A 24,820-nucleotide genomic window follows, 5' to 3' on the forward strand; every position below is an offset into this window, starting at 1 on the left:
CATTAGGGAAGAATGTTTGGTCAGCTCTGCGATTCAAATAGTGCTATGGGACCGGTCACGCAAGACCCCCACCTGCCAAGAGTGAGGCATATTAGTTTTGCCATATGGACATTAAATTTCAAACTGTTGCTGAAGTGAAGAAAGGACTTGCTTAAAAAATCACCAGGCCATTGACTGGAAAAACATTTTTTTTGCATACTAACAGCCAGAGCTTGGAAGGACAACAGACTATTCCCTTCTCCAGTTTAACCCACAATTGAGTTTGAGCACCAGGTATTGTGTGTAAGAGGAGACATTCCAGGGTCGGCTAAGACAAGTGAAACCACAAACAGACGTGGTCAGACCAGCTGGTCACATGACTATCCTGCTTGGCAACCTGGTTTTTCTGAATTGTACAAGCAGTTTGAACTGAGTGTATTTGTTTTCTCCTGGACTGAAAAGACCTCTCCTGGCTGGCTCGCCACAGCCTCTCCTGTCTGCTCCCATCTCTTTCTCACGGAACTCCAAATCCACTGAAGACACATGAATCCCAAGAAAGAAAAGTCTCCTACAGCAAACAAGATTTAAGAAGAATACTGGGCCCCAATGAAATGCAAGATGTACCTACAATCAAGGACTCTACAGTGAGCTCGAAGAACCATACAAAAACCCTCATCAGATCTTGCCTCAAACTTTTCCACTTCATTTCTTCTGCTCTTTTCTGTCTCTATCTGCATGTATATATCTCGTTTGCATGCTAGCATGGGCACGTCATGTGTTAACCGAATTAGAGTTTAAATGTAATAAATTTCAACCTTTCTTCTTTAAACCTAAGAATGCCTGTTTGTGCTGGTTTCTTTGCCTTATAATTAGGAAGCAGTGAACAAGGATTCACCAAGGGGGAGCTAAAAACACCATGTGTTTAAAATTAAAACCCTGTTACACTCAGACCAGGTGAAGGCTGAGAGGGAACCCTAGACCCCTTTCTCACCTGGTCGTAATGGACCTTTTATATTCACCTACACCAACAAAGCATGTGTCAGTCTAATTTACATATTAAAGTCCTGATGTGGGTCTTGAACCTGAAACACTCTAGCTTGCAAGTGAGATTGCTACCGATTGAACCAGGTTGGCACGCTAGCTTTTTAGGTAAGGTTGGAACAATTAGATATGTGGGCAGTGCAAACTTGCCGCAAATTTCTGCTAATTTCATAGATGCTCTGACCAAAAGTTTCAAACCAAACTTGTGCTTTCCTAAATTCTTCCGAAACGTTGCAAAGATTGTCACAAATCCATGTTGCGATCGTCATTTTTGATGCTGAAAATGTATGGCTCTGGTTAAAAACAAGAATTGTAGTCTGTTTGTTCCAACAGAGAATGCCCATTGCCCTCATAACCATCTATCTGTTGTCCAGGTGTCCAGGCTAAGCAGTTTATTACCTCGGATGAACCTCCAACCGTTTTTCCCAACCATGCAAACAGCCTCTATGCTCAATTATTACCCTCTGGAAGCCGTTCTGTTTGGCATAGTGGGGACTGTGTATTTTCTGTGTGAGGGAGTCTTTACCAGCAGGTGGAAAAGACCAAAGGTTTGCCACTTAGTCCTCTCTGAAATACTCCTTTGGAAAAACAAGCAGAATCTGTTTTGCTTCCCTCCCGGGAGTAATCCCAGATTGCATTACTAGATTATTCTATCTGCTTTGATGGGCCTACCGTGTCTGATTGATACTGATTTTAGTTTTTACTTTGCTGTTTTAACTTTTTGGAGGGTGAGATGATGATGTCTACTATCAATCATTTTTCATTTTATGCGCTGTAGGCCAAGAAACATTACACAATCGTAGAACTACACAGAGTCAACATCTCTGCTTTGGTTTTGTACTAAATTGGATTTGTAACTAAGGTGAAGGATCCCTGTTAAACTTTGATGTTCAGATTTTGCAAAAATGTTCTTCCCGTTGAAAGGATAAATCAGAGAGGTTTGGTTTGAATTTGTGTTACATATTGTGCATAATTCAGTGAAAGAGACCTCAGCTTTTTAACTCCGCCCCCCCCCCCCCCCCCCCCCCCCCCATTTAAAGTGTTGGATTGTTCAACTGGAAATGTTTTAAGGCCTACAGCCACACTGAGAATTTGAAAGTTGATTTCTTGCACTCCCGTTACAATTAAAGAAATTATATTCTAATCACTGGGAAATGATGTGCATGAGCACTTTGTGTGAGATCTTTAGCAACGCTTTCTCTGTTTGTCTCTGAGAGTGATTCCTCAATCTGTAATGTTTCTACATGATCCTGTGCCTTTCTGAATGTGAAATATTCTCTTTTTGACTGTACCTTTATCGAATGGATTTCTTTGCAGTGGTTCTGTTTGGTGGTAGGTTGAAGGAACTCACGTTGAAAATTGGAACCAAAGGGCTTCCAAAAATGTGGGGGGGTTTTTGGGTCGTATCAGAGGTTAAAATGAACCGGACCCACCTCAAACCCAACTACTACCAGTTTTAATGGAGGTGGGACAATGGGAGGGAAGCCAGTCTACTTGCAGGATGTGGGTTGGTCATTTAAATATTAAAATGAGGCTGCTTGCCTTCATTTTAACAGTCATTCTATTTCCAAACACAGGCGGCCGGATTTCCCAGTCCTCGGGAAACTCGGCAGCTTAAAAATGGCGAAAAGGACTGAATCTGTCGGGTGGTCGTCTTTACAGCACTGCTTGTGGGCCAGATTCTGTCTGTGCCCCAGCCGCACCATTGTACCTACTATCACAATCACCACACGGTCCCCCCCCCCCCCCACCACCTAATGATCCGGACCCCTCCATGATCTCTCTCACTCCCCCAATATACCTACCTGCTCTTGCAGGCTTCAGCCTTGTGAAACAGTCTGGCTTTAAGTCTCACTTTAGGCTGACACTCCAATGCAGTACTGAGGGAGTACTGTCGGAGGTATCATCTTTCAGATGAGACATTAAACTGAGGCTCAGTCTGCCCTCTCAGGTGGAAGTAATCCCATGGCACTATTTCAGAGAAGAGTAGGGAGTTTTCCCTGGTGTCCTGGTTGATATTTATCCCTCAATCAACATCACAAAAATAGATTATCTAGTCATTATCACAACAGTTTGTGGGAGCTTGCTGTGCGCAAATTGGCTGCCGCGTTTCCTACATTATAACAGTGACTATACTTCAGAAGTACGTAATGGGCTGTGAAAGGCGCTATATAAATGCAAGTCTTTCTTCTTTCAGTCTGCCCACCTGAAAGGCCACCAGCCTCTCAATCAGCCTGTCTGGCATGGAAACCTGACAGAAAAAGAATTTAAAACAACCCTGCAGTTAAATTCTGCTGGACAATTGGGAAACCCAGAAGAATGGGTTTCCCAAACTCACAACCGCACCCCCGCCCCCACACAGAACTCTGCTCCAGGCCAAAGTTTCCCTTTCAGACAAACTTACCAATCTATTTGAACTACTATCTACTAACTATCTGTGTTAGCGATATGGGCACCACACAGTAGTCAGTAAAATCTGTCCGACTCCCTCAGTTGTGAAGAAAGACGAGGTGAAAGCTGTAAATTTCAATTATGGCTGCTTGAGAATGGTGATGAGCTGGGGTTGTCAACTGTCCAGGATTGACCTGGAGTCTCCAGGACACTGCAAGAGCAAATCAGGAGAAAAATCAGAAGGGCATTTAAAACAGTCTATTTTCAATGAATACTTTTATTGATCAGTTATATGAATATTGCTGTTGACTGACAAATAGGAATCATCCAATTGGGTAATAAAGAGTCAATTCACTTTCTGATTGGTGCAGAATGAGGATGGAAATGGCAGACGATCAATGGCGGGAGTGTAGGGGCGGGGCAGTTGGCAGCAGGAGGTCATGTGGTGAACTGACCAAACCGAGTTAACATGCTTGTGATGGGCCGAGAGGAGGTGCTATCACACACGGGGTGGTTTCATTCCTTGGCTGCTTTCTGTATCTGACTGAAAAAGCAGCTTTGGACTTTGGGACTGGCCCTCTTTACTGCAGAAAATACCACACGCATTCAGAAGGAAAATGGGAGGAGGTTTCAATTCTAAATTGCCAGGCAATGTAGCATTGTAAATGAACAGTTAGTAGCAGTGATTTCCAGGACTGGGAGAAAATAAGATATAACCTACCTTTTTTTTAATACAGAACTGGACAGAGATTTTGCATGCAAATTTGTTATATCTCTATTCTGTCCTCTTTCTTTCCCCTTCCCCCTCCTCTCCCCCCTTCCATTTGCATCTGCCAATTCCATTGCTCCTAATGGACCAAGTCTTTTTCCAGAATGCTAGATGGAAACCCTTTTGCTGTAGTAGGTGTTTTGGGGAGGGAAGAGGACATAGAGGGAGCAGCCCAACAAACAATCCCACCCAACAAAGCACCTCACTGTAACAAGAATAACTTGCATTTATAGAACACCTTTGCCGTAGTAAAATGTCCCAAGGCTGTTCACAGGAGCATTATCAAACAAAGTTCAACAGCGAGTCACAAAAGGAGATATTAGGATAAGGGACCAAAAGCTTTGTTAAAGGGGTAGGTTTCAAGGAACACCTTAAAGGAGGCAAGAGAGGTGGAGAGGCAGAGAGGGAATTCCAGAGCTTCGGGCCTTGGCAGCTGCCATTGGTGGACCAATGAAAATCGAGGATGCATAAGAGGCCAGAATTAGAGAGTGTCGATATCTCGGACGGTTGTAGGGCTGGAGGAGGTTACAGAGACTGGGAGGGAAGAAGCCATGGAGGGAGTTAGGATATGGATCGCAGAGTTGTGACAAACTGGAGCCACATAAAGAGGCAGCCAAATTGTAGTGCACTGTGGGACTAAATGTTCCATCATCCCAGCTCAACAACATGAACCAATGGAGAGGTTGCTAGCAATGAAATTTTTATGGTAACAAAGGAGGAATGAGATTTAAAATATAATCATGTGCTACTTCTTTACAGTGCTGTGGAAAGTATTAACTATTTTGATGGCATTTTTAAAAAATCAAGAACTTTGGTGAAAGGCCGAGGTACTACGAAGATCAGAAAGAGTAGAACAAAAATATTCAGGATATGAGGTAGTAATTGGGTGTCACAAGGTTGCATTTTAATAACTTATAGCTTATTAGAGAAAGGGAGGACTGAGGGAAGCAAGGAGTTCCAAGTTTTACAGTCTTGGAACAAATGAGTGGGAACATTTTTATTGTTATGTATCTATTGTAGAAGATTCTGGTAGGAATCAGACAAGGTTCTAACTAAAATTAGTGAAATTCTATTTAATTCTGGCCTTGGATTCTTGCAACTATATAATTGGTAGATGGGATAAAGGAGAAGCTTCTATTCAATTTTTCCATATGATTTTCTCCTTTGATCCAGTCTGGTGTGGATACTTAACTGAAAACATCTATCATTGCATTAAAGAAAACCTAGTGGATTCAGAATAATGAGAAGTGTAGTTGGATGTTTCAAGGTCTTCATTATTGTGGTTCTAGCCTGCCAGCTCCACAATAAAATGGACCTTATTTTTTTTAAAGTGCAAGGATGATCCATCCTTCTCTTTTTGTCAGCATTATGAATGTCTCCCTTACTGTGGTATCTCCATTATTATTGCATACCAACAAGCTTTGGGAAGGTAGCTGCTACTATGCTTAAACTCCATATTTAAAGTTGGAAAAACTTTTGACATACCCTTTGCTCATCAGTAATTTAAAAATATCTACTAATGTTTCAGAACTTCTTTTTGTGTTTGTGTACATATTTCCCTCTGAGCCAATGAGTGGTGCCCATGTATCTGTTTTCCACCTTTCCTGATCTTATTTTGAATGATATTTGCACCAAAAATAAATTAATAACTGGATATTGGAATGTTAAAGGGAACTGGGAATGGTTAGCAGCTAAATGGTTATTGTGTTACAGGAGGAGTTCTGTTACCCTGTGGAGTGTCTGGCACTGACTGTGGAGGAGGTGATGCATATCCGACAGGTCTTGGTGAAAGCAGAACTAGAGAAGTACCAGCAGTACAAAGATGTCTACACTGCCCTGAAGAAGGGAAAGGTTTGTTTAGTCATTGGAAGAAATTTGTTTCGATCAGGCTGTCAGTTCATCTCATTATTCTTCATGATGACCATATATTTTTACATATTTCTTTAAAAAGTTTTTGAAAACTTTTTGAACTCTTCCCACTGTGGGGGAGAATCATATAATCCATCCAATGGACACCACGGCCTAGACATTGGATCGTGAATCACCCGTTTTTAGGGCAAGAAACGGGCTCTGACGGTTCCAATATGGTGTGCAGCACACATTCCGTGATGGGTATGCACCTCACGCTATATTGGTTATGGAGCCCTTTAGTTGTCTGTGTGAGTGTGTTCAGGCCAATAGCCTAAAGCTTATTTCAGGCCTTTTTCCAATACTGTTGTGGAAATTAAGCTAGTTATACTCAGACTACCTATTAATAAAACTTATTGGACAATTATTCTTTATAACTCAGCAGAAGGAAAATTTTGCTGTCCGGTGTAGTTTTGGAAAGCTGAACGATAGAGCAGTTAACCACTGGGTGTGAAGGAATTCAATCTGTTATTGTTAGAAGAGGCGTTCTTATTTATGATTTACTGCTCAAATTAATAAGACTTTTTTTTATTCTTTCATGCGATGTGGGCATCACTGGCAAGGCCAGCATTTGTTGCCCATCCCTAACTGCCCTTGACATCTGAGGGGCTTGCTCGGCAATTTCAGAGGGCAGTTAAGAGTCAACCACATTGCTGTGGGTCTGGAGTCACATGTAAGCCAGACCAGGTGAGGATGGCAGATGTCCTTCTCTAAAGGACATTAGTGAACCAGATGGGTTTTTACAACAATGGATGATAGTTTCGTGGCACCATCACTGAGATTAGCCCAACAGTGTTGTTAGGAAGGGAGTTCCAGGATTTTGACCCAGCGACAGTGAAGGAACAGCGATATAGTTCCAAGTCAGGATGGTGTGTGACTTGGAGGGGAACTTGCAGGTGGTGATGTTCCCATGCATCTGCTGCCCTTGTCCTTCTAGTTTGTAGAGGTTGTGGGTTTGGAAGGTGCTGTCTAAGGAGCCTTGGTGCATTGCTGCAGTGCATTTTGCAGATGGTACAAACTGCTGCCACCGTGCGTCGGTGGTGGAGGGAGTGAATGTTTGTATGTGGTGCCAATCAAGTGGGCTGCTTTGTCCTGGATGGTGTCGAGCTTCTTGAGTGTTGTTGGAGCTGCACCCATCCAGGCAAGTGGAGAGTATTCCATCACACTCCTGACTTGTTCCTTGTAGATGGCTTTGGGGAGTCAGGAGATGAGTTATTCACTGCAGGATTCCTTGCCTCTGACCTGCTCTTGTAGCCACGGTATTTATATGGCAACTCCAGTTCATTTTCTGGTCAATGGTAACCCCCAGGATGTTAATAGTGGGGGATTCAGGAGCAGAAGTAGGCCATTTGGCTCATCGAGTCTGCTCCTCCATTCAATAAGATCACGGCTGATCTGTTTCTGTCTCGAATTCCACATTCCCTTCCACCCCTGATAACCCTTGATTCCATTGCCTAACAAGAATCTATCTACCCTCACCTTAAAAAAAAAATTTAATGACCCCACCTCCACCACCTTCTGAGGTTGAGAGTTCCAAAGTCGCACAACCCTTTGAGAGAACCAATTTCTCCTCATCTCTGTCCTAAAAGGGCGACCCCTAATTTTAAAACAGTGCCTCCTAGTTCTGGGCACCCCCACAAGAGGAAACTTCCTCTCCACAGCCACCTTGTCAAGACCGTTCAGGATCTTATAAACTTCAATCAAGTCTCCCCTCACTCTTCTAAACTCCAGTGAAAACAAGCCCAGTCTCTCCAACGTTTCCTCAAAAGACAATCCACTCACTCCAGGTATCAATCTAGTAATCCTCCTCAGAACCCCCAACCCCCAATTAAGGGCCTCTTCCCGCCACAGCGGCAAATATCTGTGCGACGGGAGGCCCTGTCAAAGCACGGCACAAAAAACTGTGTGAACTCTTTCCTGGCTCTGGGTGTGGGGAGGGGTGTCCCTCGTTAAAAGGCACTTAGTCAATGAACAAGGGACCCAGCAGTGGGAAGGAGGGGCCTGCTGACCCCCCCCCCCACAGCCCCCTCCCCCAGAGCCCCACCCTTCGAGACCCCTCCCACCCTGACCAACCTGAGGCCTGGTTCCAGTGACTCTCCTTGGTCTCCAGTAGGTGCAGCTACAGCAGCAGCTACTGCCTCCCTGGTGGTGCTGCAGCTGCTGGCCTCTGATTGGCCAGCTGCTCTGCAAGGATGGGACTTAGAACAAAGAACAAAGAAAATTACAGCACAGGAACAGGCCCTTCGGCCCTCCAAGCCTGCGCCGATCCAGATCCTGTATCTAAACATGTCGCCTATTTTCTTAGGGTCTGTATCTCTTTTCTTCCTGCCCATTCATGTATCTGTCTAGATACATCTTAAAAGACGCCATCGTCCCCGCATCTACCACCTCCGCTGGCAACGCGTTCCAGGCACCCACCACCCTCTGCGTAAAGAATGTTCCACGCATATCCCCCCTTCCAGTGATGGGATCCTTGTTACTAAGACCCACCGTTGTTCACTTAAGTGCCTGATTGGCACTAATTTTGGCAGGCCTTCCAGAAAAGAGGTAACAAGGGGAACTCTGCTTTGGTTTCTCTGGACGGCAAGACCACCAGGATTAAATTTCCGCCATGACTCTATATGTTCTGTGAAACTTCTGAAGCAGGATTCAATGGCACATCCTTAGTTAAGTCTTATTACTTCAACCAGAAACTGACCGTTGCTGCAGGATCAGCCCTGGCCCAGTATCCCAATGCTACTTTGCATTGCCTCTTCTTTCTTTGGTCTCCTTGTCTCGAGAGACAATGGGTAAGCGCCTAGAGGTGGTCAGTGGTTTCTGAAGCCTGGAGTGACGATAAAGGCCAATTCTAGAGTGACAGGTGCTGCAGGTAAAATTGATTATCGGGGCTGTTACACACTTGGCTCTCCCCTTGCACTTCTCTTTTTTCCTGCCAACTGCCAAGTCTCTTCGACTCGCCACACTTTAGCCCCGCCTTTATGGCTGTCTGCCAGCTCTGGCGATCACTGGCAACTGACTCCCACGACTTGTGATCAATGTCACAGAATCTCATGTCGCATTTGCAGATGGTCTTTAAAGCGGAGACATGGACGGCCGGTGGGTCTGATACCAGTAACGAGCTCGCTGTACAATGTGTCCTTGGGGATCCTGCCATCTTCCATGCGGCTCACATGGCCAAACCATCTCAAGCGCCGCTGGCTCGGTAGGGTGTATATGCTGGGGATGTTGGCCGCTTGTAGGACTTCTGTGTTGGAGATACGGTCCTGCCATCTGATGCCAAGGATTCTCCAGAGGCAGCGAAGATGGAATGAGTTGAGACGTCGCTCTTGGCTGACATACGTTGTCCAGGCCTCACTGCCGTAGAGCAAAGTACTGAGGACACAGGCTTGAAACACTCAGACTTTTGCATTCTGTGTCAGTGCGGCATTTTCCCACACCCTCTTGGCCAGTCTGGACGTAGCAGCAGACGCCTTTCCCATGCGCTTGTTGATTTCTGCATCAAGAGACAGATTACTGGTGATAGTTGAGCCTAGGTAGGTGAACTCTTGAACCACTTCCAGAGCGTGGTCGCCAATATTGATGGATGGAGCTTTTCTGACGTCTTGTCCCATGATGTTCGTTTTCTTGAAGCTGATGGTTAGGCCAAATTCGTTGCAGGCAGCTGCAGTCCTGTCGATGAGTCTCTGCAGACACTCTTCTGCGTGGGATATTAATGCAGCATCATCAGCAAAGAGGAGTTCCTTTGATGAGGACTTTCCGTACTTTGATCTTCGCTCTAAGATGGGCAAGGTTGAACAACCTGCCATCTGATCTTGTGAAGACTTGAACGCATGTGAGAGTAGCAGGGAGAAGAAGATCCCAAACAGTGTAGGTGCGAGAACACAGCCCTGATTCACACCACTCAGGATAGGAAAAGGGTCTGATGAGGCACCTCTATGCTGAATTGTGCCTTCATATTGTCATGGAATGAGGTGATGATACTTAGTAGCTTTGGTGGACATCCGATCTTTGCTAGTTATCTGAAGAGACCACGTCTGCTGACGAGGTCCAAGGCTTTGGTGCGATCTAAGGATGAGCTGGACAAACAGCCAACAAAATCGGAACTCAGTGATGCCATTGATTCTCTCACCAGTAGAAAAGCCCCTGGGAAGGACGGCATTACCCCTGAAATAATCAAGAGTGCCAAGCTTGCTATACTCTCAGCACTCCATGAACTGCTTTGCCAGGACTGGGATGAGTGAACAGTACCACAGGACATAGATGATGCAGATATCATCATCCTCTATAAGAACAAGGGTGACCATGGTGACTGCAACAACTACCATGGAATCTCCCTGCTCAGCATAGTGGGGAAAGTCTTCGCTCGAGTGGTTTTAAATAGACTCCAGAAGCTGGCTGAGCGTGTCGACCCTGAGGCATAGTGTGGCTTTCGAGCAGCGAGATCCACCATTGACGTGGTGTTCTTCCTTCGCCAACTACAGGAGAAATGCCCCTCTACGTTGCTTTGCATTGACTAAACCTCCCATTTTAACTGGAAAAGGTTACTATTATTACAATGTAAAGAGAAATCAATAGTAGTATAACATTAGTAAATATCAGGGCAGTCTGATTAACCCTTTTCTTATATTATTCTCCCCAGTCCCTTATTTCATGGTTACCTTGCCACATCTAAACCCTGTTTCAGCTCTTTTTGAATTACTTAGAGTCATAGGGCTGAATTTCGGGTCCCACTGAGGTTGGAAACAGATGTAGACAGGGCCTGAAAATTACAAGGCCTGCCGGCATGCCGGCTTCCTAACCCTGTTCCCAAGGTCGGCCATTTTGGTCAATGCGGGTTTGGGGCCCGGGAATGCTGCTTGCCCCCATGAGGTGGGCAGGCAGTCAGGCTCATTAAGAGCCATGTTAAGCAGGGCTTCAGTAGGCTGACTGGGATTTTCCAGGTGGTCTCCGGTTTTCCGACGCGATAGGGAGCATGTTTGCTGCCTGGAGGCGAACACCCAGTGGCAGGCCTACAGGCTGCCCCCAGTCCCCCACCACCCACAGTGGTGGCCAGCTGCCTTTTATATTAATTAAAGTTTTAAAAAATTGGCTGAGCAGATACATTTCTGTTGAAGCGCCCTCTCAGTTACTTACCTTGTACTGCAGCTGGGTGCTCCTCTGAAGCTGTAAGGCCTCTGATTGGCTGCGCAGCTTCAAGAGTCCGCCTGTCATCCTTAATTGGACAGGGAACCTGTCTCCACGCCAATTAGGTGGGGGTGGGGGGCAGTCAAAATTCCAGCTCAGTGACTGTTTTCCCTGGGGGTGTGGGGGCTGGGGAACAGGTTTGGGGCCTGGAAACAGACCAAGCTCAGAAGGAGGCCATTCGGCCCATTGAGCCCAGGCCTTCCATGACTTAACTAAAGTCTACATTCCTGCTGCTCTGGTTAAAGTTCTGTTAACAGTAATATGAATAAAATGTTTGTTTAGGCAAGTTCCAACAAAACACCCCACTTGCTAAGCAATGGTGACTATTTTTACAAATCTGGAGAATACTCATTCTCAAACTAAACAAAGTGAAATTTGGGGAGTCTCTCCTGAAACTTTACAGCCCATTTCCCAGAATTATCCAAGCTGTCCTTTTCCGGACTGTGTCTGACACACCTATCTCCCAAAGTCCAGGTGCCTAATGCCTATTTTCTTGTTTTTAAATGAATGGTCCAGTAATGGTGCTGTCTGAGCCCAGTTTCTGTTGCAAATCCAGAAACAAAACAGTTATCATCTTGTCATTTTCCATGTGCTAATGTGAGAGAATGTTTCAGATGTTTTCTATTTCGGACACCAAACTCATTTCCTGTCACTTCCTCTCGGATAAAAATCAGATCAAAGATCAAGTGGTTGCAGATGAATGCTATAACAGAGGAAATGCTTGTCATGGGAATTTAGAGTCACCATCATATGCTCATCATTCAAAAAAAGAAATGTAAAATGTTTTAGTTCCCTAAAAGTCTCATGCTATTGACTAGAGTATCTGAGTATTCCATGCAATATTTGAGTACCCACAAATATCTACTTTCTTTTTAATCTGTTGCAATCGAAAGGATTAGTGACTCAGGAACATTTCATGCCACAAAAATAGTATTTTATTTGGGCGGCACAGTGGTTAGCACCGCAGCCTCACAGCTCCAGTGACCCAGGTTCAATTCTGGGTACTGCCTGTGCAGAGTTTGCAAGTTCTCCCTGTGACCGCGTGGGTTTCCGCCGGGTGCTCCGGTTTCCTCCCACAGCCACAGGGAGATTCCTCCCTGTTGCAGGTTGATAGGTAAATTGGCCATTGTAAATTGTCCCTAGTGTAGGTAGGTGGTAGGAGAATGGTGGGGATGTGGTAGAGAATATGGGATTAATGTAGGATTAGTATAAATGGGTGGTTGTTGGTTGGCACAGACTTGGGCCGAAGGGCCTGTTTCACTGCTGTATCTCTAAATGAATAAAATATATTATGTGATAGAAATTACCAAGAGATGATTGGTTCCATTGCTTCAGGTGTAATTTTGGCTACTAATTTCTGCACATTTGGAGGCTGTTAAATCAAAGTTTAAACCCAGCAGTTTTACTGAAACAAAGCCAGGAGGTGTAACAACCAAGTTGAAATATCCCGAAACAGCTAACATGCAATGTCAAATACCGGGCAAAGCTGGGAATTTGTTTTATTCTTTCAAGGGATGTAGGTGTCGCTGGCTAGGCCAGCATTTATTGCCCATGCCTAATTGCCCTTGAACTGAGTAGCTTGCTAGGCCATTTCAGAGTCAACCACATTGCTGTGGGTCTGGAGTCACATGCGCTATGGGCAATGCCTTGACCTATCAGAGTCAAGCTGCCTGGTTTAAATTTTAAACAAAGGTTGGCAGTTAGCTATCAGTCACCGTAAAGTGGTGCATTTGCCGTGGCAACGCCTCTACCAACCAGAGTTCACTTGCCAATCAATCAGCACTCTCTTCTCATGCAGTATATGTTGTTGTTTTCCCTTACGTTGGTTATTCTTGCATATTGTCCTGATGAGTGCAAGACGAAAAGCTTCGACAACATGTCTCTATTTTCAGTAAGACTTTTTTATTCTTTCATGGGATGTAGGTGCCACTGGCAAGGCCAGCATTTGTTGCCCATCCCTAATTGGCCTTGAACTGAGTGGCTTGCTAGGCCAGTTCAGAGTCAACCACATTGCTTTGGGTCTGGAGTCACATGTAGGCCAGTCCAGGTAAGGATGGCAGATTTCCTTCCCTAAAGTACATTAGTGAACTGGATGGGTTTTTACAACAATCAATGATAGTTTCATGGTGCCATTACTGAGACTAACTTTCAATTCCAGATTTTGATTAATTAATTGAATTTTTATTAATGAATTGAATTTAAATTCCACCAGCTGCAGTGGTGGGATTTGAATCCATGTCCCCAGGACATTCACCTAGGCCTCTGGATTACTAGTCTAGTGACATTACCACTACACCGCCATCTCCCGTACCATACACATACACAGCTGTGTAGCTTCCCTGTTCTTGACCTGACCTGACTCTGCAATCTCCTGGCTCCTGGGCAAATATGACTCTCTGCCTCTTTTTCCTCCTTTAAGATACTCCTTAAGACCAACCTCTTGGTCCAAGCTTTTGATCATCTGTCCTAATATCTCCTTATGTGGCTCAATGTCAGATTTTGTTCGATAACGCTGCAGTGAAGTGCCTTGGGTCACTTTACCATATTAGCAGCACTAAATCAATGTAAGTTGTTGTTGGATACAGTATAGACTCGGCCTTGGCACCATGACGACACAAGCTGTGCTGAGCTCCCCTAATATCGTACTGGATAAACGAGCTGCCTGATGATAATCAGCCCCACAGAGCTGGGAAACCCCAGATTAGCTCATGGCTGCACTGTGTGACTTGACCACAATAGTTTGAATGCTGCATTTAGGTTAGGAGGATGAAAAAAATCAGCCACAAGATCTTGAACTGATCACTATCCAGTGACTACTTTTGTCGGTGAGGACAGAATCAGTTTGGCCACAATACTTCCCACAGTCATAAAGCCTGCTTATACTCACAAAAGGTTCACAGATAAGCCGCTTAGGGGAGGTCCATGGTTAGTCAGGTGTTGACACACAGGATAATCAATCATATTTAAGCCATATTTAAGAGTCTCCAATTCAGGCTTCTGAAGAACCTATACCCACCTATAGGGTTTCTGAACACCCAATTTTAATTCATTCACAGGATGCGGACATCATTGGCAAGATCAGCATTTATTGCCCACCCCTAATTGCCCTTGAGAATGTGGTGGTGAGCCACCTTCTTGACAACTGAGTGGCTTGCTGAGCCATTTCAGAGGGCGATTAAGAATCACCCACCTTACTGTGGGCCTGGAGTCAGACATAGGCCAGACCAGGTAAGGATGGCAGATTTCCTTTCTAGAAAAATATGAGTGAACCAGCCGGGCTTTTACAACAATCTGGTAGATTCTTCGTCACCATTACTGAGAGTAGCTTTTAATTCCAGATTTTTATTTAGTTAACTGAATTTAAATTCCCCAGCTGCCGTAGTGGATTTGAACGTGTCTCCAGACCATTAGTCCAGGCCTCTGGATTACCAGTAACACAATCATCAGACTACCACACCTCCAGTGTTCGGCACATACACTCTTCCTGTTGGGAGGCCTACCTTAGAAAAGAGGCTGGAAGATACAAATTTAGGGACCTCCAGGGCAGGGGTTTTGCTGGAGTTTAAGCAGTTAATAGATCAGATGACTTATAGAGCGTCCTACTGCTGTTCCAGTCAGACCACCAAAACCCGCCATTGCAAGTTTCCATCCTTATTTCAACACAGCTGTTCTAATAGAGCCTGCAGGCTGACCTCCTGTATTTCAATATCCCCGAGGGTATACAGTTGGCTGAGGCTAGGGGCACATCTCTGAGGGGAGGTGGAAGTCTCATTCCTCCAGAGATTGTGCCTTAAGCAAAGGGGGACAATTAAGTCCTGGCCACTGCCTTCTGGAGATGCGAGAAATTAGGGGGAGAAAATGTGCTTTGATTTGTCCACAGTAATTGAGACGAATGTGAAATAGAGGATGCTGTTTGGGAACCCATTCCATGCAATGGCCAAGAGATTTGGGTGCGACCATTATTGCTCGTAATAACAGTGCGCTTCCTGCCCGCCATATTAGAATCATCAAATACAATCATAGAATGGTTACAGCACGGAAGGAAGCCATTCAGCCTGTCTTATCTGAACTAGCTCTCTGAAAGAGCAACTCAGCTAATCCACTCACCCTGCCCTTTCCCCGGAACCCGGAAATTTTTTTCTGTTCAGATAATTATCCAATTCCCTTTAGAAAGCCACAGTTGACTCTACCTCCACCACACCCTCAGGCAGTGAATTCCAGATCCTAACCACTCACTAGATAAAAAAGATTTTCCTCATGTCGCCTTTAGACCTTTTGCCATTCACCTTAAATTGGTGTCCCCTATTTCTCAACCCTTCCACCAACAGGAACAGTTTCTCCCTATCTGCTCTGTCCAGTCCCCTCATGAATTTGAACACCTCTATCAAATCACCTCTCAACCATCTCTTCTCTAAGGAGAAAAAGCCACACCTTCTCCAATCTCCATGTAACTGAAGTTCCTCATCCCTGGAAACATTCTTGTAAATCTTTTCCGCACCCTCTCTAATGCCTTCACATTCTTCCTAAAGTGCGGTGCCCAGAATTGAGAACAATATTCCAGTTGAGGTTGAACCAATATTTTATAAAGATTTACCATAACTTCCTTACTTTTGTACTCGAACCCTCTATTTATAGAGCCTAGGATCCAGTATGTCTTATTAACTACTTTCTAAACCTGCCACCTTTAATGATTTGTGCAGATATACCCCCAGGTCCCTCTGCTCCTACACCCTCTTTAAAATTGTACATTTATTCTACATTGTCTCTCCTTTCTCTTCCTACCAAAATGCATCACTTCCCACGTCTCTGCATTAAATTTCATCTACCACGTGCCCACCCATTCTACCGGCCTGTCTATGTCCTCTTGAAGTCTGTCACTATCCTCCTCACAGTTCACAATACTTCCAAGCTTTCTGTCATCTGCAAATTTTGAAATTGTGCCCTGTTCACCCAAGTCTAGGTCATTAACATAGATCAAGAAAAGCAGTGATCCTAATACCGATCCCAGGGAACCCCACTATGTACATTCCTCCAGTCCATTATTGGTATGACATCATATTTCAACATGGCTAACTGCACCTGCACCTCATAAACTTTATTTGGCACACTCCATGCATTCACAGTGAACCCAATTTGGACCTTATTGCATTTCCTCTTACTCTGAGCCCGCCTAATACCTTACTATTTCTTACTCTAGTGGTATCTTTCTCTCCCAATCCTTTGTGAACTTTGTTTTTCCTTTCTCATTCCCACCCCTCTGCCAAGTTAGTTTAAACTCTCCTGAACAGCACGAGCAAACCACCCCGCGAGGTCATTGGTCCCGGTTCTGTTGCGGTGCAACCAGTCTGACACATACAGGTCCAGTCTTCCCCAGAAGCGGTCCCAATGTCCCAGGAATCTAAAGCCCTCCCTCCTGCACCATCTTTCCAGCCACTGCTCTATCCTCCTGTTTCTATATGAACTAGCACGTGACACCATGAGAAATTTGGAAGTTACTACCTTTGAGGTCCTGTTGGTAATCTCCTTAAGGAGACTTAAAAAGCCATTTAACAGCCTAAAAATGGGCACTGAGTGGCTGAACCTTTACCCAATGGGTCAACAAAATAACTAAATGAAAATTTTACAAAATGTGTAAATGAATCTAGTTGCATTGACAGCCAGTGTGGGTTATAGCTGTTTTGATGACATCGTATTGTTGTTGTATTGATCGAAATGCCATTATTTCTCTCTCTGCAGTTGTGTTTCTGTTGCCGAACAAAGAGATTCTCTATCTTCACCTGGTCGTACACCTGCCAATTCTGTAAAAGGTTTGTCACACGCTCCTCTTTGACCTTTCTTCATCCAACTTTCTTATTTGCCTTATCATACTAGTTGCTTGCCTCATACTCTTCAAGGGGGAGAATGGGTGAAAAGTTTACAAGGTCAGAAACTAACTGGGAAAATCTGTTAATGGGTAAAACAACAGAAGATCGGTGGGAGGTGTACAGGAAAGAGTTTAACGTGATACAGAACCAGTTTATGCTCCTAACAGGCCAGAGCCATACTTGCAAAAAAAAAAGAGGTAAGTGACAATATAAAACTACAAGTAAAAGTATACAAAGATTCAAAAAAAATAGCACTAATCCTGGCAAATGGGAGAGATACAAAGAACAACAACGTGTGACGAAACAGATAGTAAGAACTACAAAAAGGCAATATGGAAAGAAGGTTGTAAAGGATATCAAAATCAGTGCATCATTTTTTTAGAATTGGTAAAAGAGAATAATGAAGAGTACTGTGGGCCCCTAAAAAACTGATATTGTAAATAGCGGACATGTTTAATTTGCCAGACACCCCAAGGAAACTAATTCTGCATCAGGGACGGGGACTTGCCATAATTACGTAATCATAGTAACAGAATCAAGAAAATAACAGAGTAACAAATCCCCACCAGATGATTCCCATTCCAGAGTTTTAAAGGAAGTGGGTAAGAACATCACTGATGTCCTATTCTCTTCCAAAGTTCTCCCGATTCAGGAACCATTTCTTTAGATTGGAAAATTGCACATGTCACTCTGCTATTTAAGAAAGATGAGGAAAGGATTCCAGGGAATTATAGACCAGTTAGCCGAGCATCTGTTACCAGGAAATTGCTCAACTCTATCATTAAGGATAGAGGGAATGAACACCTTGAAAATTTCCAGCTGATCAGAGAGAGCCAGTATGAATTAGTAAAAGATAGGTCATGCCTGATGTATCTGAATTTTTTGAAGAAGTGACTAAAGTAGTGGACAGGGGAATGAATGTTCCTGGATGTTATTTATATGGACTTCCAGAAGGCATTTGATGAAGTCCCTCATAAGAGACTGCTAGCTAAATTTGAAGCTCACCGAATTGCAGGCAAATTATTGACCCAGTTAGGGAATTAGCTGAGCAGCAGTAAAGAGAGAGTAGGGCTAATGGCAGGCATTAAAATTCACAGGATGTGACTAGTGGTCTCCCACAGGGATCTGTGTCGGGGCCTCAGCTAATCACTATTTAGCAACGAATTTGATGACGGGACAGAAAGCCACATATCCAAATTTGCTGATGACACAAAGATAAGTGGCATTTTTCTTTTGTTTATGGGATGTAGGTGTCACAAGGCCAACATTTCCCTAATTCCCCTTGAGAAGGGGTTGGTGATCCTTCTTCTTGAACCAGTTCATGTGGTGGAGGTTCACCTATGGTGCTGTTGGGGGGGGGGGGGGGGGGGAGGGGGTGCGTTCCGGAATTTTGACCCAGCGACAGTAAAGGTGGAAGCATAAAATTACAAGGAGATGTTAACAGATTAAATAAATGGGCAGCACTGTGGAAAATGGATTTCAATGTAGACAAGTGTGGGGTCATCCACTTTGGACCAAAGAAGGATAAAACAAAGTATGTTTGAAATGGTGAAACGTTCGAAACAATGGAGGTCCAAAGAGACTGAGGGGTCCATGTACATAGATCACTAAAATGTCATGGACAGATACAGAAAATAATCAAAGACCTAATGAAATGCTGGCCTTTCTGTCTAGAGGAGTAGAATATATCATGCTTCAGCTATAGAAAGCCTTGGTTAGACGACACCTGGAGAACTGTGACCCACACCTCAGGAAGGATATATTGGCCTTGGAAGGAGTGTAGCGTAGGTTTACCTGAATGACGCCTGGACTCCAAGGGTTAAATTACCAGGAGAGATTACACAAACTAGGCTGGAATTTAGAGTGCCTTGATCGAAGTGTAATGTTTCTTGCTCATCAAAGCTGTTAAAGAAGAAATGAAATAAAAGTGCTGGAAATACTCAGCAGGTCTGGCAGCATCTGTGGAGAGAGAAGCAGAGTTAACATTTCAGGTCAGTGACCCTTCCTCAGAACTTTATTATTAAAGATGAAATGGAGTCTGTCTCAATAAGGCTCCTTTATTATATTCAGTGCACCTTAAATGAGATGCTGTTTACCTTATTCTTGTATTCAGTGCAGAGAGGTGCGACTGTGAGTAAATACAGTTGTTGCTGCCCAAAATAAATGGAACACTTCAGATTATATAACCGCTAACTTTGAAAATGAGGTTAATGCAAATGGTCAATGGTTCTGGCGTTTTAATTAATATGCGTGACTGCCCTTTTTCAATGTGAACATTTTAACTGGTGGGGTCTGTATACATAACACAGCATTAAAATCCCTCATAAAATAGGCAGCTTCATCATTATACAGTCCCCCACATCCAACGACGCATTAGTTAATGAGTAAACAAATTACCTGATGACTTAACTGTTTTTAACACGCTCAATTGTCTTTCCACAGACCGGTGTGTTCACAGTGTTGTAAGAAGGTATGTTCAAATTGTTGACATTTAAATCTGAATTAATTCATCTTTCTGTGCCTATCAAAAAGTTTTTTTTTTAAATAAAAAGTCCTTTTATTTGGGTTTAGATGCGACTACCCTCCAAACCGTACAGCAATCTTCCAATCTTTTCCTTGGGACCATCAACCTTGCCAAAAGAGGGAAAAGTAATGAGGTCAGAGAAGCCATCAAGCAGCCGCCATCGACACGATGGTCAACACAAGAGTCTAGTCAGGTACGAAACACCTCGCCATCTCCCCCAGATGCAAAAGCTCTGTCTCAATATCAGTTATTTTATCAGAGTTGCCTGGTCAATTTAAAACAAAAGCAAAATACTGTGGATGCTGGAAATCTGAAATAAAATCAGCAAATGCCATAAACACTCAGCCGATCAGGCAGCATCTGTGACAATAGAAAACCAATGAGTTCAGGTGAAAAGTCATTGACCTGAAACATTAACTCTCTCTCTCTCCCATCACAGATGTTGACTGACCTGCTGAGTGTTTCCGGCACTTTCTGTTTTTATTGTTGCTTGGTCATTTCTTGGAGTCTTCACAATAACTTTACATTTCTGTAGCACTCACTGCTTATCAGCGGAATGCATGGGCAGCAGATAGTGACAGGCATCAGGCAGGCAGGGATAGCAAGGAAGGGAAGAACGTTAGCGAGGACAAATAGCATGGTTGAGGAAGAAGATCTTGTGGAGGCCAGTTGAAGGCAGAGGGGGAGGTGTCAAAGTGGAGATGCTGATCAAGGGAGTTGCAGAAGGCGGGAGTAAAGTCGCTGAAAAGGTAACTGCTGACAGTGTACCAAAGAGAGCAAGAAACAGAACATGGGTTGGATGTTGGAGGATCCCCCAGCAGTTTGTGGATGATGGGTCAATTGAAATTTTCAAAATGGAGATTGATAGATATTTTTAGGGGAGGGTATCAAGTGATATGGAACAAAGGGAGTTGAAGAAGTTGAGGTACATATCAGCCATGATCGAACTGAATGGCGGAACAGGCTTGAGGGAATGGATAGCCTACTCCTGTTGTTGTGTTCCGACGAAAACTAATTGAACCTATGAATCTAATGTCAGAGGGGCAGAGTGCATATCAGGGGTGTGCTAAGTTTGCACAAGACACTGGAATGGCCACATCTGGACTGCTGTGTACAGTTATGGTCACCAGTCAAGGATTTCCAAGCATTGGAGGCTTTGCAGAAAAGGAAAACTATCTAAAGCATTTGAGCTAGGAGAAGAGGTTGGTGAACAAAGTTTTCCTGATGGAGTTTGACCAAGGCTTTGTCCATCTGAAGCATAACTTCCTCACTTTTCCAGTCGCTTTGAGATAAAGTCAACTTTCCATTAGCCCTTTTGGTTACTCTTTGCCCTTGCACACTAGCTTTTAGTGATTTGTGTATTTGGGCAGCTAAATGCCTATGCTTCTATTCTGTCATCATGAAGAAAATATTCCCAGATCCCAAGTGTGTTATCTCACAATTATTACCATACAACTCCATTTGCCATGGTTTTGTCCACTCACTGGGCTGGATTTTGTTCTCCTCCCGACATTGGGTTCCATGGTGAAGGGGAGGGGCGGGGAGGGCCGGATAATTGGAGCAGGAGCGGCCCACCATGGAACCTGATGCCGGGATTGCCGGACTTGATCTTCCCACAGCAGGGGAGCTCCGTGGCGGCCCCTCCGCCACACTGCGATGGGACCCGTGTATGCATATTTAAGCTACATCTTTGCAATAATTAAAATGTAATCCACAGCGATCGTACCTTCAGTTCCCAATCTTCAGCGCGATGTGCGGCACTCACACGCCTTCACTTTCCCGTTCAGGGAAAGCTGGCGTCACCGAGGTGGGGAAGGGGTCAGCTCTGTATAATGTACTGTATGGAGGGGGGAAAGGGATCAGCTCTGCACTATGTACTGGATGGAGGGGGGAAAGGGATCAGCTCTGCACTATGTACTGTATGGAGGGGGGAAAGGGGTCAGCTCTGTATAATGTACTGTATGGAGGGGGGAAAGGGGTCAGCTCTGTATAATGTACTGTATGGAGGGGGGAAAGGGGTCAGCTCTGTATAATGTACTGTATGGAGGGGGGAAAGGGATCAGCTCTGCACTATGTACTGTATGGAGGGGGGAAAGGGGTCAGCTCTGTATAATGTACTGTATGGAGGGGGGAAAGGGGTCAGCTCTGTATAATGTACTGTATGGAGGGGGGAAAGGGATCAGCTCTGTATAATGTACTGTATGGAGGGGGGAAAGGGATCAGCTCTGCACTATGTACTGTATGGAGGGGGGAAAGGGATCAGCTCTGTATAATGTACTGTATGGAGGGGGGAAAGGGATCAGCTCTGTATAATGTACTGTATGGAGGGGGGAAGGGGTCAGCTCTGTATAATGTACTGTATGGAGGGGGGAAAGGGATCAGCTCTGTATAATGTACTGTATGGAGGGGGGAAAGGGATCAGCTCTGCACTATGTACTGTATGGAGGGGGGAAAGGGATCAGCTCTGCACTATGTACTGGATGGAGGGGGAAAGGGGTCAGCTCTGTATAACGTACTGTATGGAGGGGGGAAAGGGATCAGCTCTGCACTATGTACTGTATGGAGGGGGGAAAGGGATCAGCTCTGCACTATGTACTGTATGGAGGGGGGAACGGGATCAGCTCTGTATAATGTACTGTATGGAGGGGGGAAAGGGATCAGCTCTGCACTATGTACTGTATGGAGGGGGGAAAGGGATCAGCTCTGCACTATGTACTGTATGGAGGGGGGAAAGGGGTCAGCTCTGTATAATGTACTGTATGGAGGGGGGAAAGGGATCAGCTCTGTATAATGTACTGTATGGAGGGGGGAAAGGGATCAGCTCTGCACTATGTACTGGATGGAGGGGGGAAAGGGGTCAGCTCTGTATAATGTACTGTATGGAGGGGGGAAAGGGATCAGCTCTGTATAATGTACTGTATGGAGGGGGGAAAGGGATCAGCTCTGCACTATGTACTGTATGGAGGGGGGAACGGGATCAGCTCTGTATAATGTACTGTATGGAGGGGGGAAAGGGATCAGCTCTGCACTATGTACTGTATGGAGGGGGGAAAGGGATCAGCTCTGCACTATGTACTGGATGGAGGGGGAAAGGGGTCAGCTCTGTATAACGTACTGTATGGAGGGGGGAAAGGGATCAGCTCTGCACTATGTACTGTATGGAGGGGGGAAAGGGATCAGCTCTGCACTATGTACTGTATGGAGGGGGGAACGGGATCAGCTCTGTATAATGTACTGTATGGAGGGGGGAAAGGGATCAGCTCTGCACTATGTACTGTATGGAGGGGGGAAAGGGATCAGCTCTGCACTATGTACTGTATGGAGGGGGGAAAGGGGTCAGCTCTGTATAATGTACTGTATGGAGGGGGGAAAGGGATCAGCTCTGTATAATGTACTGTATGGAGGGGGGAAAGGGATCAGCTCTGCACTATGTACTGTATGGAGGGGGGAAAGGGGTCAGCTCTGTATAATGTACTGTATGGAGGGGGGAAAGGGATCAGCTCTGTATAATGTACTGTATGGAGGGGGGAAAGGGATCAGCTCTGCACTATGTACTGTATGGAGGGGGGAACGGGATCAGCTCTGTATAATGTACTGTATGGAGGGGGGAAAGGGGTCAGCTCTGTATAATGTACTGTATGGAGGGGGGAAAGGGATCAGCTCTGTATAATGTACTGTATGGAGGGGGGAAAGGGATCAGCTCTGCACTATGTACTGTATGGAGGGGGGAAAGGGGTCAGCTCTGTATAATGTACTGTATGGAGGGGGGAAAGGGATCAGCTCTGCACTATGTACTGTATGGAGGGGGGAAAGGGGTCAGCTCTGTATAATGTACTGTATGGAGGGGGGAAAGGGGTCAGCTCTGTATAATGTACTGTATGGAGGGGGGAAAGGGATCAGCTCTGCACTATGTACTGTATGGAGGGGGGAAAGGGGTCAGCTCTGTATAATGTACTGTATGGAGGGGGGAAAGGGGTCAGCTCTGTATAATGTACTGTATGGAGGGGGGAAAGGGATCAGCTCTGCACTATGTACTGTATGGAGGGGGGAAAGGGATCAGCTCTGTATAATGTACTGTATGGAGGGGGGAAAGGGATCAGCTCTGTATAATGTACTGTATGGAGGGGGGAAAGGGATCAGCTCTGTATAATGTACTGTATGGAGGGGGAAAGGGGTCAGCTCTGTATAACGTACTGTATGGAGGGGGGAAAGGGATCAGCTCTGCACTATGTACTGTATGGAGGGGGGAAAGGGATCAGCTCTGCACTATGTACTGTATGGAGGGGGGAAAGGGATCAGCTCTGTATAATGTACTGTATGGAGGGGGGAAAGGGATCAGCTCTGTATAATGTACTGTATGGAGGGGGGAAAGGGATCAGCTCTGCACTATGTACTGTATGGAGGGGGGAAAGGGGTCAGCTCTGTATAATGTACTGTATGGAGGGGGGAAAGGGATCAGCTCTGTATAATGTACTGTATGGAGGGGGGAAAGGGATCAGCTCTGCACTATGTACTGTATGGAGGGGGGAAAGGGGTCAGCTCTGTATAATGTACTGTATGGAGGGGGGAAAGGGGTCAGCTCTGTATAATGTACTGTATGGAGGGGGGAAAGGGATCAGCTCTGCACTATGTACTGTATGGAGGGGGGAAAGGGGTCAGCTCTGTATAATGTACTGTATGGAGGGGGGAAAGGGGTCAGCTCTGTATAATGTACTGTATGGAGGGGGGAAAGGGATCAGCTCTGCACTATGGACTGTATGGAGGGGGGAAAGGGATCAGCTCTGCACTATGTACTGTATGGAGGGGGGAAAGGGGTCAGCTCTGTATAATGTACTGTATGGAGGGGGGAAAGGGATCAGCTCTGTATAATGTACTGTATGGAGGGGGGAAAGGGATCAGCTCTGCACTATGTACTGTATGGAGGGGGGAAAGGGATCAGCTCTGTATAATGTACTGTATGGAGGGGGGAAAGGGATCAGCTCTGCACTATGTACTGTATGGAGGGGGGAAAGGGATCAGCTCTGTATAATGTACTGTCTGGAGGGGGGAAAGGGGTCAGCTCTGCACTATGTACTGTATGGAGGGGGGAAAGGGATCAGCTCTGTATAATGTACTGTATGGAGGGGGGAAAGGGATCAGCTCTGCACTATGTACTGTATG

The 24,820-nt window shown here is 45.1% G+C and overlaps 1 protein-coding gene across 5 annotated transcripts in view; it reads left to right on the plus strand.

Annotated features, from left to right (window-relative positions):
• The window catches only part of LOC137369771 (protein spire homolog 1-like), a 302,924-nt gene that overhangs the window by 260,478 nt on the left and 17,626 nt on the right, over positions 1-24,820 (plus strand). For 3 of the 5 annotated variants that reach the window (XM_068031210.1, XM_068031212.1, XM_068031214.1), the window contains 5 exons: positions 1,395-1,568; positions 5,894-6,031; positions 17,009-17,079; positions 19,579-19,606; positions 19,708-19,853. In XM_068031210.1, the coding sequence (XP_067887311.1) occupies positions 1,395-1,568; positions 5,894-6,031; positions 17,009-17,079; positions 19,579-19,606; positions 19,708-19,853 (557 nt within the window). The remainder of the gene's footprint in view (positions 1-1,394; positions 1,569-5,893; positions 6,032-17,008; positions 17,080-19,578; positions 19,607-19,707; positions 19,854-24,820) is intronic. The other 2 variants (XM_068031213.1, XM_068031215.1) reach the window with 1 other exon arrangement.

Source organism: Heterodontus francisci, chromosome 5, assembly GCF_036365525.1.
Source record: "Heterodontus francisci isolate sHetFra1 chromosome 5, sHetFra1.hap1, whole genome shotgun sequence".
Lineage (NCBI taxonomy): Eukaryota > Metazoa > Chordata > Chondrichthyes > Heterodontiformes > Heterodontidae > Heterodontus > Heterodontus francisci.